The following is a 13122-nucleotide window of genomic DNA, read 5'->3' on the forward strand; positions in this document are numbered from 1 at the left end:
TTGTAGATAAGAAAAGAATAAAATAAAAAATATATATAAAAATCTAAACTTTTACATGAAATAACAAATTATAGATGGAAATTTTGAAATTCAACAAACCTGTTAAAAGAATAAAACGCTGAAAATGTATCAGTAGAATTAATACAAATATAAATGAATATTGATGGTTATCTATTTGTTCAGGTAAACTTCCGTCCGAGTGACGTCAGAGGGATGGGCTGGTCACGTGGGTGTGTGGTTGGTTGGGAGGGGGGGGGGACCTGTTGGAGTGGAGCGGGAGAGGAGACAAGGAAACGGGGAAGGAAGCGAGCAAGGTAAGGAGGCCGAGCCGAGGCTGGATGGGGGCCGTGGGGCTTTGGGTCGACGTCGGTCGGAAAAATCGATTATCGGTTGGAAATTTGATTTTTGGCTGTAAAGTTGGCGGTAAAGGCGTCGTTACGTCACGAGAGCTCGAGGGAAAAAGTTGGGACGGTCCGACCAACCGCCGCGGAAATGGACCGGTTTGTAGAAAAAAAAAAAAAAAGACCGTCACACCGGCACCAGATTATGAGTCCGGATCAGGGTTTTCTCAGAGTCCATTACAGACCGGGTCCTCTGGATCCGACCTGATTAAAGGGCCAACACATCACGGACGGAGGCCGCCATCTTCGCTGTCATCAGAAACCCGGTTCGGGTTTGGTGTTAAAACCGCTCAGAGAACTCAGTCCGGGTCCTGGATTCAGAAACCGAGCCTTCAGAACAGCCGGCAGGACTTCCGCTACTTTGTGATGTCACAACAAAACAGCCACGCCCACCTGCTCCCACCGTCCAGAGTTCGGTTTACCTGAAAATCTTTAAACTGTTTTTATTGGACCGCTCATTAATTATACAGCCAATCTGCAAAGGGCAGATGGAGATCGGTTCTTAAAAATACAATTTTAACTTCGGTGAAACTTTTATTAAATCACAGAAACAAAGTCGAATAATGTAACAGTCTGATGGAGCTACATCTAAAAACAGTCATTTATTACGATATACTTCAAATGATGTCCAGAAAAATCACATTTAATGTTTCTTTTCTGTTTTTTTGCAAAAATTCCCATTCCCCGTCTGATTTATTTCTCGCAGTATGAGTCAAATAATCCAGTCTTTTTTTTTTTCTTTTCAAATTGAATGAAAGTTTCCGTTCAGATGCCATCAGATTTCTTTAAATGATTAATCTCCAGTTTTAGTTTAGCAGTTAAGGGGATATGTGTTGCGTTTTCAATATTAATTCCATTCAAACACTGATTGTGGAGTTTTAGAGTCGTTCTTTTAAAAAAGAGGTCAGAAATGATCAGCTGACATCAGAGAGGAAATGTGGATTGGCTTCTTTTCCTTTCTAATGAATTTCATTATTATAACTGAGCAGCTTGTAACCTGTTTCCTGATAACACGAGGGGGCATCTGTTGTCGGACTCATTGTGATGATGTCATCAGAAAGAGTCCAAAGTCCACTACCGGTCCACTTCGGTGTCAGCTGGTTTCCTGGTTTGAACCGATCCTACTCAGGCCGAACTCTCTGTTATCTCACATGGTCTTTATCAGCAGATTTTATTTACTCAGGTGTCCTGGAAAAGATTTCCAGATTACTTCATTGCAAATGTCGGAAATAAAAGTTTTGGGCTGCTGTAAAGGTCGCAGTTTGGAGTTTAGAGAATCCACTGACTGTTAAATGTTTTCCTCTCTTCGGCAGGTGATTCCCTGGAACAGTGTTTGTTCATACCAGGTTTGCATTCTCGCCTGCGAGCCCATGTAAGTGGTGTTGAGTGACTGCGTGTGAAAGAGGTATTTCAAACACGGCTCATTATTTTTTTACCTCTCCAGATCGAATCCACTTAAAGAAACAGGCGTCTCTGGGTTGATTGGACGTTGAGAAAATGTTTTTGTGCTGTGGACAAAGTTGAACTGCCGTCACAAAGAAGGGAATCGGACCGACGCCTCTTTGGCTGCAGCACAAAAATGCGTTCTTGACTCAGTTTGCATGGAGGTTTGATGGGATACCGTCTGCACTCGGGGCTTCTTGTAGACGGCTGTGTTTTCTCTGGTGACCTCAGACTGGAGTGAGATAATGATGCATGAATCATCGGGCTGCGGTTTCTTCTGTTCCTTCTATCTTCTCTGCTGCTCAGCTCTTGGCATTGAGAGATAAAATAATAGGATAAGAAAGTGAAGTCACGCTGTTTGTCTTCATGGTGGATCAATAGAAATTACTTCTTTCCTGCAGGCTCAGTGATGAGGCTGATTGTCAGCTGGTTGATCACTGAGTTGGTAGTTGTTGTTTTTAATATCTTTTAATATCTCAGTAAATTGAAAAATCATAAGAATGTCTGTATTTTTATTTCAAATGATTCATCAAGGCAAAACAATGAAGCCAATTAGTCAATTTAATAAGAAGACTCTTTAAATGAACCCTTTTATTGTGACAGTAAACCAATGCTTTATGAATATATAAAGTTTAATATTTTAATTATATTCAAATACAAAAAGCAATAAATTCATACATTTGATGAAACAAAATATTTTTCATTTCCTCTTTATGAAAGTAGAAACCATATAAATAATTAGAATTTGTTACTTTCAGCTGGACTGAAATCTTTTTATTGTAATAACGATAATGAAAAAACTTTATTTATAAAGCACGTGTGTTTTCAGGGATCATCACTATCCTCATGTCCTATGGAGGAGGTTTCTATGGACACACTGAGCGTGTCCGCCAGGCGCCGCACTATGACCAGGTCCCTCAGGGCTCGTTATCCCAGGAAGACTCCTACGACCTGCAGCCGCTGAGGGAGCAGCGAGCGACACATCTGGCTCAGAGTTCCGACCCCCTCCCGCCTCCGCCCCTGCCGGACCAGCCCCCCGTGGGCCCCGAGTTCGACCCCAGCGGCAGCGAGGGCGACGACACAGAACCAGACCACGACCCCGCCATTGACATCAAACCGGTTCACCGCTTCATCCCTGATTCCTGGAAGAACTTCTTCAGAGGGAGCAACCGCAGCAGCAACAAGCAGTGGTCGATGCCCGAGTCCTCCTGCAACAACAACACGACCACCGAGGGGGTGCGATGCTCCCCTCCCGCGTCCCCCTCTGTTCCTGGATCGTACCGGGACCCCTACGGGGGCTCCGGCAGCTACAACTCAAGGAAGGAGCTTCTGGAAGCCCATGAGTCGGTGTCGGGGCAGACCTACCGCACCGGCCTGACCTACAGTGAGCGTGTGGAGGAGTACAATCAGCGCTACGGCTACATGAAATCGTGGGGGGGGCTCCTGAGGATTCTGGGCTGTGTGGAGCTGCTGCTGGGGGCCGCCGTGTTCGCCTGCGTCTGCGCTTACATCCACAAAGACAACGAGTGGTTCAACATGTTCGGGTACTCGCCTCCCGGGGGAGCGTTTGGAGGAGGCCTGTACGGAGGAATTGGCGAGAGCTACTACTCCGGCCCCAAGACGCCGTTTGTGTTGGTGGTGGCGGGCCTGGCCTGGCTGCTGACTGTGATCCTGCTGGTGCTGGGGATGACCATGTACTACCGCACCATCCTGCTGGACTCGTCCTGGTGGCCTCTGACTGAGTTCACCATAAACCTGGCTCTGGCCGTGCTCTACATGGCAGCAGGTGAGAATCAGCAACAGGCCACTCATTTTAATCGTGATCATTCTCCATATTTCTAAAATATAATGGAAATCACAAGATGTCCATTCTCAAATCCAAATCTGCAAATGTGTCAGAATATTTTTGTGCTTATTAACAACAGAACCATGATAAGATAAAACGTCATGTCACAGTAAACACACACATACTACACATTGTGACCATGATGATTTCAGTATATGAGCATATAAACACGTAGACATAAGAGGTGAGTCCAGTCAGAATGTATCTCTTCACTGAATAACGGCTTCAGTTGGGTTCTGATCACATATGGACCTGATTATTGTGTTAAAATGTGTGGGCCTGCCCTTTAAGTCCTGTATCTCCATCGGTCTTTGCAGCCTCAGCAGCGGAGGGGAGGATTTAAATTATGTAAATACGTTTTGCATAAAGACTGGAATGTTTGTGCGCTCGACACTTGTTTTAAATAAATGAGCTTCGAAGCTTCAGCGATAAATATCAGACGTGTTTTGTTGTTTGTTCACCAGGCATTGTGTACGTCCGTGACACGACTCGTGGAGGCCTCTGCTCCTACCCGGTCTTCAACAACGGCATCAACGGGGCGTTCTGCCGGACAGAGGCAGGTCAGACGGCGGCCATCATCTTCCTGTTTGTCACCATGGTGGTTTATCTGATCGGAGCCATTGTGTGTCTGAAGCTGTGGAGGCACGAAGCTGCACGCCGGTACCGGGAGAGGTACGGCCAGGAGGTAAGACCTCAGCCCGCCTCGGGGGTTGTGTTGTGTTGTGTTGTGTTTATGGGGTGTGGTCCTGAGATTCCTCAAACTCACTCAGGAATTCCTCCAGAGCTGTAAGGGTTGTTCCAGCCCTCTCTGCAGTTTGGACACACACACACACACACACACACACACAGTACAACAGTAAACCACACTGTGTGCGCACAGCCTGCGGTTCAGTGAGTCTGTGAATCCCAGGTTGTGTTCAGGCTGAAGGGAAATGATGTGTGCACATGATCTAGTTTAATTACACTATTTTGTGTCATTTAACAATAATACAGACAATTATATAAGACAGCATATCTTTGAGCTGCGTGTTTGTGAGATTCGTCACAACCAAGCTCAGTGAGGAAAGTGACTGAGCTGTTTACTCTGATAGTGAATGTTGATTATTAGTTGTTGATCAGTCGACGTGTTTGTGTGTTTTCATGCACAGATGCAGCCTTCTGAGATGCGATCTGTGCATTTATTGGTAAGAATCCAGTAATGTTCGAATAAAAGAAGCTCATTTTTGTTTTTATTTTATTCAGTTTTGTTATTTCTGTTGCTGTGTCTCTTCAGGACTTTCCCGCTCCTGCTCCCAAACATCCAGACCAGGTGGAAGGCATCTCCGTCGTTCCGGTCCAGGCTGCTCCTAAAGCGGTTCCAGCCAAGGTTCTGCAGGGACACATACCATCAGGACACATTCCCAAACCCGTTGTTGTGCCGGACTACTTGGCGTAAGTTCTGCTCACAAAACCCAAAGTCGTCCAAAAGTGTTTTTTCTGTTCAGATCCACAGGGAAATAAAAGTCTATTGGAAGTCTAACTGTATCTGCAGTTTCACCATCTGACGCTTTATTGCTGCTTTTACTGCTGTTGAGTCACCAAACGTCTGAGTCAACGCCGTTTCCCTCCGCCCTGCAGGAAGTACCCGTCCATTCAGTCCGACGAGGAGCGGGACCAGTACCGAGCGGTGTTCAACGACCAGTACGCAGAGTACAAAGAGCTCCACTCAGAGGTGCAGGCGACCCTCAAGAAGTTTGAGGAGATGGACGCCATGATGCGCAGCCTGCCACAGCACGCCACCAGCCAGATGGTGATTGGTTACACAGTTTCATGCTGATGGTTTCGGGCTGAGCTTCATCGAACAATTGGCCACATTCACATCGAGTTGTTTTGTGGATTTATTAATTCCAAATTAAATTAAATTCTAATTTAACTTCCATTGATTTTGACACATGCAGATGAGTTGGTGTTGCTGAATCCTGATTGGTGCAGATTGATGTCACACTGAGCGTGCTCACGAAGGCTTTTAGAAGAAACTGATTTAGTGTCTGAAACAGAGGACCAGTCTTTTGATTGTGCCTCATTTCCCCTTTCCTCTGACTTCCTCTGTTTGAACTTCCTGTTCCTGCTCCACTTCCCCTCCACCCTGGAATTCCTTCTTCGCTCCTGATGTTCATACTTGTGTAAAAGTTGTGTAACATCAGTTTAACAACCATTCTCTTTTCTCTCTTTCTGTAGGAGGTCGATCGCATCAACAAAATCCTGCAGGATTACCAGAAGAAGAAAAATGTGAGCTGTGTGTGTGTGTGTGTGTGTTATTGTTTCCACAGTCTGTGTGTTGTTTTTTTTTTTTCTGCTGCCTTTGTTGGGTTGTATTTTCTGATCCGCTGCTTCAGGAAGAGATTTAAGAATAAGGCCTAAATGTGTTCACACTTCTGCCTTCGACTTCACGTCAGACATGAGTCCATTCACACAGCCTGTACGTTCTGAAAAAGAGAGACAGAGGAAGTTAAGATGGATGCCGGTAATTCATTCATCCATCTTCTTCCTCTGATCTGTTTCTGGGTCACGGGGGGTTCTGGAGCCAATCCCAGCTCACTCTGGACCTACGGACAGTTTAGAGTCACCAATGAACACACACATGGTGTCTTTGGAGGCCCCAGGCCGGGATCGAACCAGGACCTCCTTGTTTTTGGGAAACAAACCTTTTGTCTTCAGGCTTCTCAGATGAGGATTTTCAGTTTTTCTCAGTTTTATACTGCAGCAAACTGAATGTTTTAGGAGGTTAGATTTAGTTGTTGAATGGGATTAATTCAGCTATGGAAAAAAAATCATCACAATATAAATATGTCAAAATGGAAGCAGACGTTTATTTTCAGATTTGCTTTTTAATAGTTTGTACCATTCAGTCCATCAATAAACGAAATCCACACAAGTCCAACACCTGATGGACTCGTGTGGATTTCGTTTTCAGGATCCGTTGATTCTCTCCCTGATGTGAAGTTTTTCATTCCTGTTTTTCTGCTCCACCGTTCCAGGACCCGACGTTCGTGGAGAAGAAGGAGCGGTGCGAGTACCTGAAGAGCAAACTGTCTCACATCAAACTGAGAATCCAGGAATACAACAAAGTCATGGAGTGGAACGACGGCTACAGCTAATCCTGCGAGGCATCTCCACCTCCGCTGGGACACAAACCCAAAACTGATGCCAGCAGCTAAAAGCAGCGCCGGTGGTTCAGAGTAACGTTTTAGCTGGAAAGCAGAACCTGGTCCAGACCACTGGTGTGTTTTCAGCTGACTGTCTGGGAGAAAACTTTCATCAGCACTTCTGTCTGTTTGTCAAACCCACAAGTCAACCAAAGGAGGTTTTATGCTTAAAGGGTTAGTTCCACATTTTGGGGGTTGATGGGAAAATCAATATCACTCTTATTTATTGAGCTAAATACGAAGACTGTTCTGGTGTAAAGTGAATAATTTACACCAGTCAGAGTCCAACTGAGCTGGAATGTTTCCTAGTTTACAGCTAACAGGCTGCTGTGTGATACTGACGGTCTCATCTAATGCGCTGCTCCATTCTCCCCTTGAAGTGAATGGGATCCTCCTGTATGTAAATAGAACCTGTGTGATACTGTGACTGTAATGATGCTAATCACCTAATACACCAAATAACTGGAGTCCGACGTGAATGTTGCCAGTTAGGGGGAGACGGAAGAGGAAATCTAAAAGATGCTGCATTATCTCCTGTCCACGTTTACGTCCTGTCACAGTCAGCTCGTCCCGTCTGAACTGCTCTGACTTCTGTTTGAATATGTTGTTTTTTTACTGCAATTACCAAACTCTAAATCTAGAAATAGAAACTATTGTCTTTGTCCCTCCATTTCATCAATTAAACTGTTTATACTAAAATGTCCTCAAAGCCTTCAGATCTTTAAACACTGAATTCATTTCATGTTAACTGTAAATATTTTGCTGTAAATGTCCATAAACTTTCAGTTAAATCAGTTCTGTTGATTCAGTTTCTTGTTTCCTGAAAAAAAAGCCACCAAAGTGCTTTTTTACAAATCAGCAAAATGAAGCTCAAGTAGAGCTGAAAGAAGTTTTTTATCTGTTTGATAAAAAAATTAGCTTGATTTAACTTAAAATGCAGAAATGTGTGTGTATATATGTACATATACAGTTATAAGATTATATCAATATTTCATTATTTGGGTTATTGTTTTACTTTTTCTTATCCAATAAAATGAGAACAGGATGTTTATTCTTTTGAATTTTTGATTTAAGGAACAGATTGAAGGTAAGTGTAATATTTTTTACTTAGCCATTCATTTTGTCCTCTTTGAGACTCCGTATTTTTGATTAATATCAAAGAGAGATGGCTGAATAATTATCAAATTATTCTGTGATTTACTGATATTAATGTGAAGGATGGACTTCACGTTGACTTTTTTTTTTCGTTTTTTATTTTCAGGTTTATTGAATCTGCCGATTCATCACAAAACGGAAACAGAGCGCTGCCCCTCGGTGACGTCATCGGCCGGTCCCCTTTCCGCGGGGGGCGGGGCTTGGTACAGGTGCGGTCGTCGTGTTGTTCTCAGCTTCAGCAGTTTCAGGTGAGACTCCGAGAGAAGAGTCATCTTCGGGACAGGTGAGTGAGGCGACGTGACTTTGAATCTTCATCAGGTTTTAACTGTAATCCGAGCGGACACACAAACACACAGCTTTAGATGAACGGGTTCAGGAGACAGGTGTGTTGGAAATCTGCACTTTTCTGCTCCTTTGTTGACTGTGACAGAAATATTTCACCTTTTGTCATTTTGTTGACACAAATTTTAGGAAGTTTCAGATAAAAGAAGTTTTGTTGTCATTGTTGTTGTATAAAAGCTGAACAAAGAGTCAATCTGCAGTTTGAGCTTCTCAAATGTTTTCATATTCCTCAGATTTTCATCAATTTGTGCCAGTTTACTGATATTATGTAGAAACTGAATGAGCAACAATAAATCACAGAGCGTCAACAGTTTGAGTTCTTTCAATGTGTTTCCTTCCTGCAGATTCTCTTCACAGACAGAACTCAGTGGATCTGCTGAAATGTCTTCCAGGCCCAACGGGAGTCCGCCTCCCTACGAGTCCAACGGATAGTGAGTCTGATTCACACCTACACTCATTCAGTTATAACAATTATTAGAGTTCAAAGAACATTTCAATTGGACCGTCAATGGAGAATTCAAAATGTCGTTCTGCTCGACGACATGGTGGTTTATTTCAGCAAAAATAATAAACAAACAAAAAAAAAACCACTTGGAATGAGCTACTTTATTCATTTAGTGTTGGTTCTATGACGAATATTTGATTTGTTAGTTCCAAAAACAACCAGCAGACTTATTCTGAGAAGAATAAAATCTTTTCATTTGAAAATAAAATGTTTCCATTGATGGTCTTTCTCGGTCTGAAGTTGTGCTTTTATTGTGAAAATGAAATCCTTTCTGTGTTTTTATGTTTTTAGTAATGCCCCGCCCCAGCCGGCGTATTCTTACTACCCAGATGACGCGTTTCAGCATTTCTACCGCTGGACGTCCCCGCCGGGCATCCTCAAGATCATGGCCATCATCGTCATCGTGGTGTGTGTCGCCATATTTGCTTGTGTCGCCTCCACTCTGGCTTGGGACTCTCAGGGAGCCCTGTCTGGCTTCGGAGGAGCCGGGTTTGGGGGCGTTGTGCCCGGCACCGGGTTTGGCAATACTTATAGCGGGAGCTTTGGAGGTGGAGTGTACGGACCTGGAAACGGCTACGGCTACGGCAACATCGGAGGGAACTACAATGACCCCCGATCCGGAAAAGGGTTCATCATCGCCATGGCAGCCATCATCTTCATCACCTGCCTGGTCATCTTCATCATCATGGTGTCCCACCAGAGCCTGTCGGAGAGCCGGAGGTTCTACCTGGCGGTGGTGATCATCTGCGCCATCCTGGCGCTGCTGATGCTCATCGCCTCTATCGTGTACCTGATGGCGGTCAACCCCATGGCCCAGTCCTCCGGCTCCGCCTACACCAGCCAGATCGCCGGCCTCTGCGCTCAGTACCAACAACCGCAGGCCTCAGCAATGTTTGTCAATCAGTACCTGTACCACTACTGTGTGGTGGAGCCCCAAGAGGTAACAAACACACACACAGACACACAAAGCCTGTGACCGCTGGAGACCCGGTGGCGTCTTTAACCGGGGCTGTTGGCGTCTGGTTTCAGGCCATCGCCGTGGTGTTCGGCTTCCTGGTGACCATCGCTCTGATCATCATGCTCGTCTTCGCTCTGAAGACTCGACAGAAGATCAGGAACTACGGCAAGAGCAACATCCTGTGGAAGAAGGTGAAGGTGGTGGAGGAAGACGTGCCGCCTCAGGACGTGGAGGCCTGGGTGAGGTTATCTTTTGTTCTCGACAGTTTCCTAAAATCCGTTTATAGCGATGTTAAATAAAGCAGCAGGTTTAGTGAAGCTCTCACTCAATATTAGACAATTAGCTGATGAAATGATGAAATCATTAGTCATTTTAACAGAAACGTAAAATTTTGATGCTTTTATTAGTTTTTTGTTTTTTATGTCTCTTTTAAACCGAATCTTTCGGACTGTTGGCCAAACAAAACAAAACGAGACATTTGATCCCAAACCTCTGCACTGTTCTTTGGCTCACCAGCAGCAGCAGCTGTTAAAGGAGTTTATTGATTTAATTTTTATAGACTTGTTTGTTATCCAGCTTATTATTTCAGCTCAGTTCTCCTTTTCAGAAGGAAAAAACCCCACAGCGATATTGTAGCTGATCCTAAAAGTGCGTTTCAGGTGTTTTCATTTGAGTGCCAGATGAAGTCGCACAACCAGTTTGATAGACTTGCCTTGTTTTTCCATGGGGGAGGGGAAATGTGGTGCAACAGGCTCCTTGTCTGTGGTGTCCTCGGTTTCAAGGTGTGGCACGTTCACAGGTGACAGTTTCAATCTCATGTCACCAAAGTGTCTTCAGTTTTCAGGTGATTTCTAAATTCAGAATTTCATGATTCATGCTGTTTGAAGTTATTTCCAGAGGTTGTTTCACAACAACTCTGACATTACACAGTCAGTGGTGATGAGGAAGTGAGTCACACAGGAAGAACAGGTTGGGCAGGAAGGTCGAAGCCCACCAGTCCACCACCACCGACATCCAACACCAGCAGCAGAAACATGACGCTGGGAACCAGCCGCCTGTCCGCCCGTTTGTGGTGACCGGCCTGAAAGTGCTGAGGCGGCAGAGCCTGCAGCATGCTTGTTGTTTTGGAGGCGTGCAGCAGGGAGGAGCTGCGGACGAGTCCATGCAGGCTCATCATACCAGAGCTCAGGAAGAAGCCGAACTGTGAACCATAAAAGACAGTTCAGAGCTGCAACCTGCTGAAATGATGATTTTGTATCCATCCAGTTAAAACGTCAGAATATGGTGAACAACATCACCGTTTCCTGGAGTCTGAGCAGAAAAGCATCATTCTCACATCTGAGCGTTTGTGAAACACATCAGCCGAAGATGCCTTTTTGTTAACTGCTGTCTCAATGTGATGTGCTGTTAATGTGTGCGATTGTTTTGTTGTGAAGGTGAACAATGTGTCGGTCCCCCCCGATGAACTCCCGATGTCGGACTACCCGGAGAAGCGGAGGGGCTCCAGGCCTTACCTGGACGACGAAAGCACCAACTACGACTACAACCCCAAGTGAGTGTGCGCACCTTGCACCACAACTAACGGACTGTGTGTGTCAGCAGGTGGCAGCGTTTTTTAGAGGGTTTTTATTGTATTCATCGCAGAACAGCTTCACAAAATCAGACTTTAAATTGTGAAGATGATGACGTCAAACACAAAAAGATTCAGTGACGCAAGAAAGAGCCACAATTCTTTCAGGTCAGATCTGAAGAACAACAACTGAATCAGATCTGCTGCGAAACTGAAACTATTTGAAATATGTTTCTGCAGATAAAAACAAAACAGGAAGTCGCTCACCTGTTGACTCATCCAGGTTTCAGTAGCATCATTTTTATTTTACATCCCTTTACGTTCCAGGAAAGTTCCTCACTTGGGGGAGGAGCAATAAAATTTAAAGTAGACCGTCATGCAACATTCATAATTTTCTTCGGAATCATTTCTCTAAAAGAAAAAAAAAATTGTGTAAATAAAAAGAAACTAACTGACAACGATCGATTTCTGTTCTTCGTCCTTCAGGCCTCTGATGGAAAAGGACATGCCTTCACATAACAGCGTTCCCTACAGCAGTAACTCCGAGGTGGCCAGTTCGGCCGGGCGGCAGAAAAAGAGACGCCCGCTTCGACCCCGCCGGGCCGACGGACAGGAGAACGACACCGACTACTACTCCTCCGGAGACGAGCTGGACGACAACGACGTGGAGAGGTAGAGAGGAGACTCCTTCCATGTGGGCTCTGGTTGAGAATCAGGTTTTATAGAAATAAAACCAGCTATCAGGTCGTCTGGAGCTTCATGATGTCACAACAAAACATCTGCCCTAAGCCCCGCCCACCTGGAGTAACCATAACCTTTCACGTCTCTTCCTCCCCTCAGTGAGTTTCCTCCGATTAAGAACGAGCAGCAGCGAAACGACTACAAGCGTGAATTTGACCACGATCATCAAGAGTACAAGGCGCTGCAGGCCGAGCTGGACGCCATCAACAAGAACCTGTCGGACGTGGACCGGGAGCTGGACGAGCTGGAGGAGGGGAGTCCGCAGTACCTGGTGAGGAAGTTTGTCTCCCCGTCACACGCCCGTGTGGATTAAACACAAGATCGTGTTCATGAATTGTTGTCTGTCTTTAACAGGACGCCTTGGATGAGTACGACAGGATAAGGGACATTAAAAAGGTGAGTTTGCTCCTGAAATCTGGATCCAAATCCAGATGTGAGCCGGTTCTGATGATGTTCCTTCACAGTCTGCAGATTATAAGATCAAGAAGCGCCGCTGTAAATACCTGAAGGCCAAACTGAACCACATCAAGAAGATGGTCAGCGACTACGACCACAGAGCCTGAACGGACAGAGGAGACTAAACCGGGTTTGAGGGCCTACGAACCGGAGAGGAGGCGGGTTTATGTATTTATTTGACCTAATGATGTGAACACTGATGATTTTTTAGCTCTTACTGTCTTTTAATCTTCATCGTTAACTCGTTTTTATCAGCAGTGTAAACATGTAAATATGTGGGAAATACTTCTGTTTTAACGTTTTAATGCAGTTCATGGAAGCTGGCACCGAAATGTACTCGATTTTTTTTTTTATGAAAATAAACTCGTGTATGAAACATTCTGTAGTTGACGTGTCTGTCCACTGAGGACATTTTGTGAACTTAACGCAGACTACCCACAATTCATAGCTGTGTGTCTAAACTGTCAACAAATGTGATTTCTGATTCCAAAAACAGGCGTCTTAGAGACAAGTGATCCGA

The 13122-nt window shown here is 44.8% G+C and overlaps 2 protein-coding genes across 3 annotated transcripts; both read left to right on the forward strand.

Annotated features, from left to right (window-relative positions):
- The first annotated feature begins 249 nt into the window (after nt 1-249).
- Nucleotides 250-7670, forward strand: marveld2a (MARVEL domain containing 2a). Its single transcript, XM_029516531.1, has 9 exons — nt 250-314; nt 1715-1773; nt 2674-3630; nt 4155-4375; nt 4839-4874; nt 4964-5121; nt 5308-5479; nt 5908-5958; nt 6708-7670. Exons 3-9 carry the CDS (start codon nt 2691-2693, stop codon nt 6825-6827), a joined length of 1698 nt encoding a protein of 565 aa, XP_029372391.1. The 5' UTR covers nt 250-314; nt 1715-1773; nt 2674-2690; the 3' UTR covers nt 6828-7670.
- A 585-nt stretch (nt 7671-8255) lies between these two features.
- oclna (occludin a) lies at nt 8256-12980 on the forward strand. 2 transcript variants are annotated; one of them, XM_029515196.1, is made up of 9 exons: nt 8256-8313; nt 8717-8803; nt 9169-9817; nt 9907-10074; nt 11272-11387; nt 11892-12077; nt 12246-12417; nt 12501-12542; nt 12611-12980. In XM_029515196.1, exons 2-9 carry the CDS (start codon nt 8754-8756, stop codon nt 12707-12709), a joined length of 1482 nt encoding a protein of 493 aa, XP_029371056.1. In that variant the 5' UTR covers nt 8256-8313; nt 8717-8753; the 3' UTR covers nt 12710-12980. The 2 variants fall into 2 exon arrangements, with proteins under 2 accessions (XP_029371056.1, XP_029371057.1); XM_029515197.1 differs by having other exon boundaries at nt 8280-8413.
- The last annotated feature ends 142 nt before the right edge of the window (nt 12981-13122 follow it).

Source organism: Echeneis naucrates, chromosome 12 (assembly GCF_900963305.1).
Source record: "Echeneis naucrates chromosome 12, fEcheNa1.1, whole genome shotgun sequence".
NCBI classification, from domain to species: domain Eukaryota; kingdom Metazoa; phylum Chordata; class Actinopteri; order Carangiformes; family Echeneidae; genus Echeneis; species Echeneis naucrates.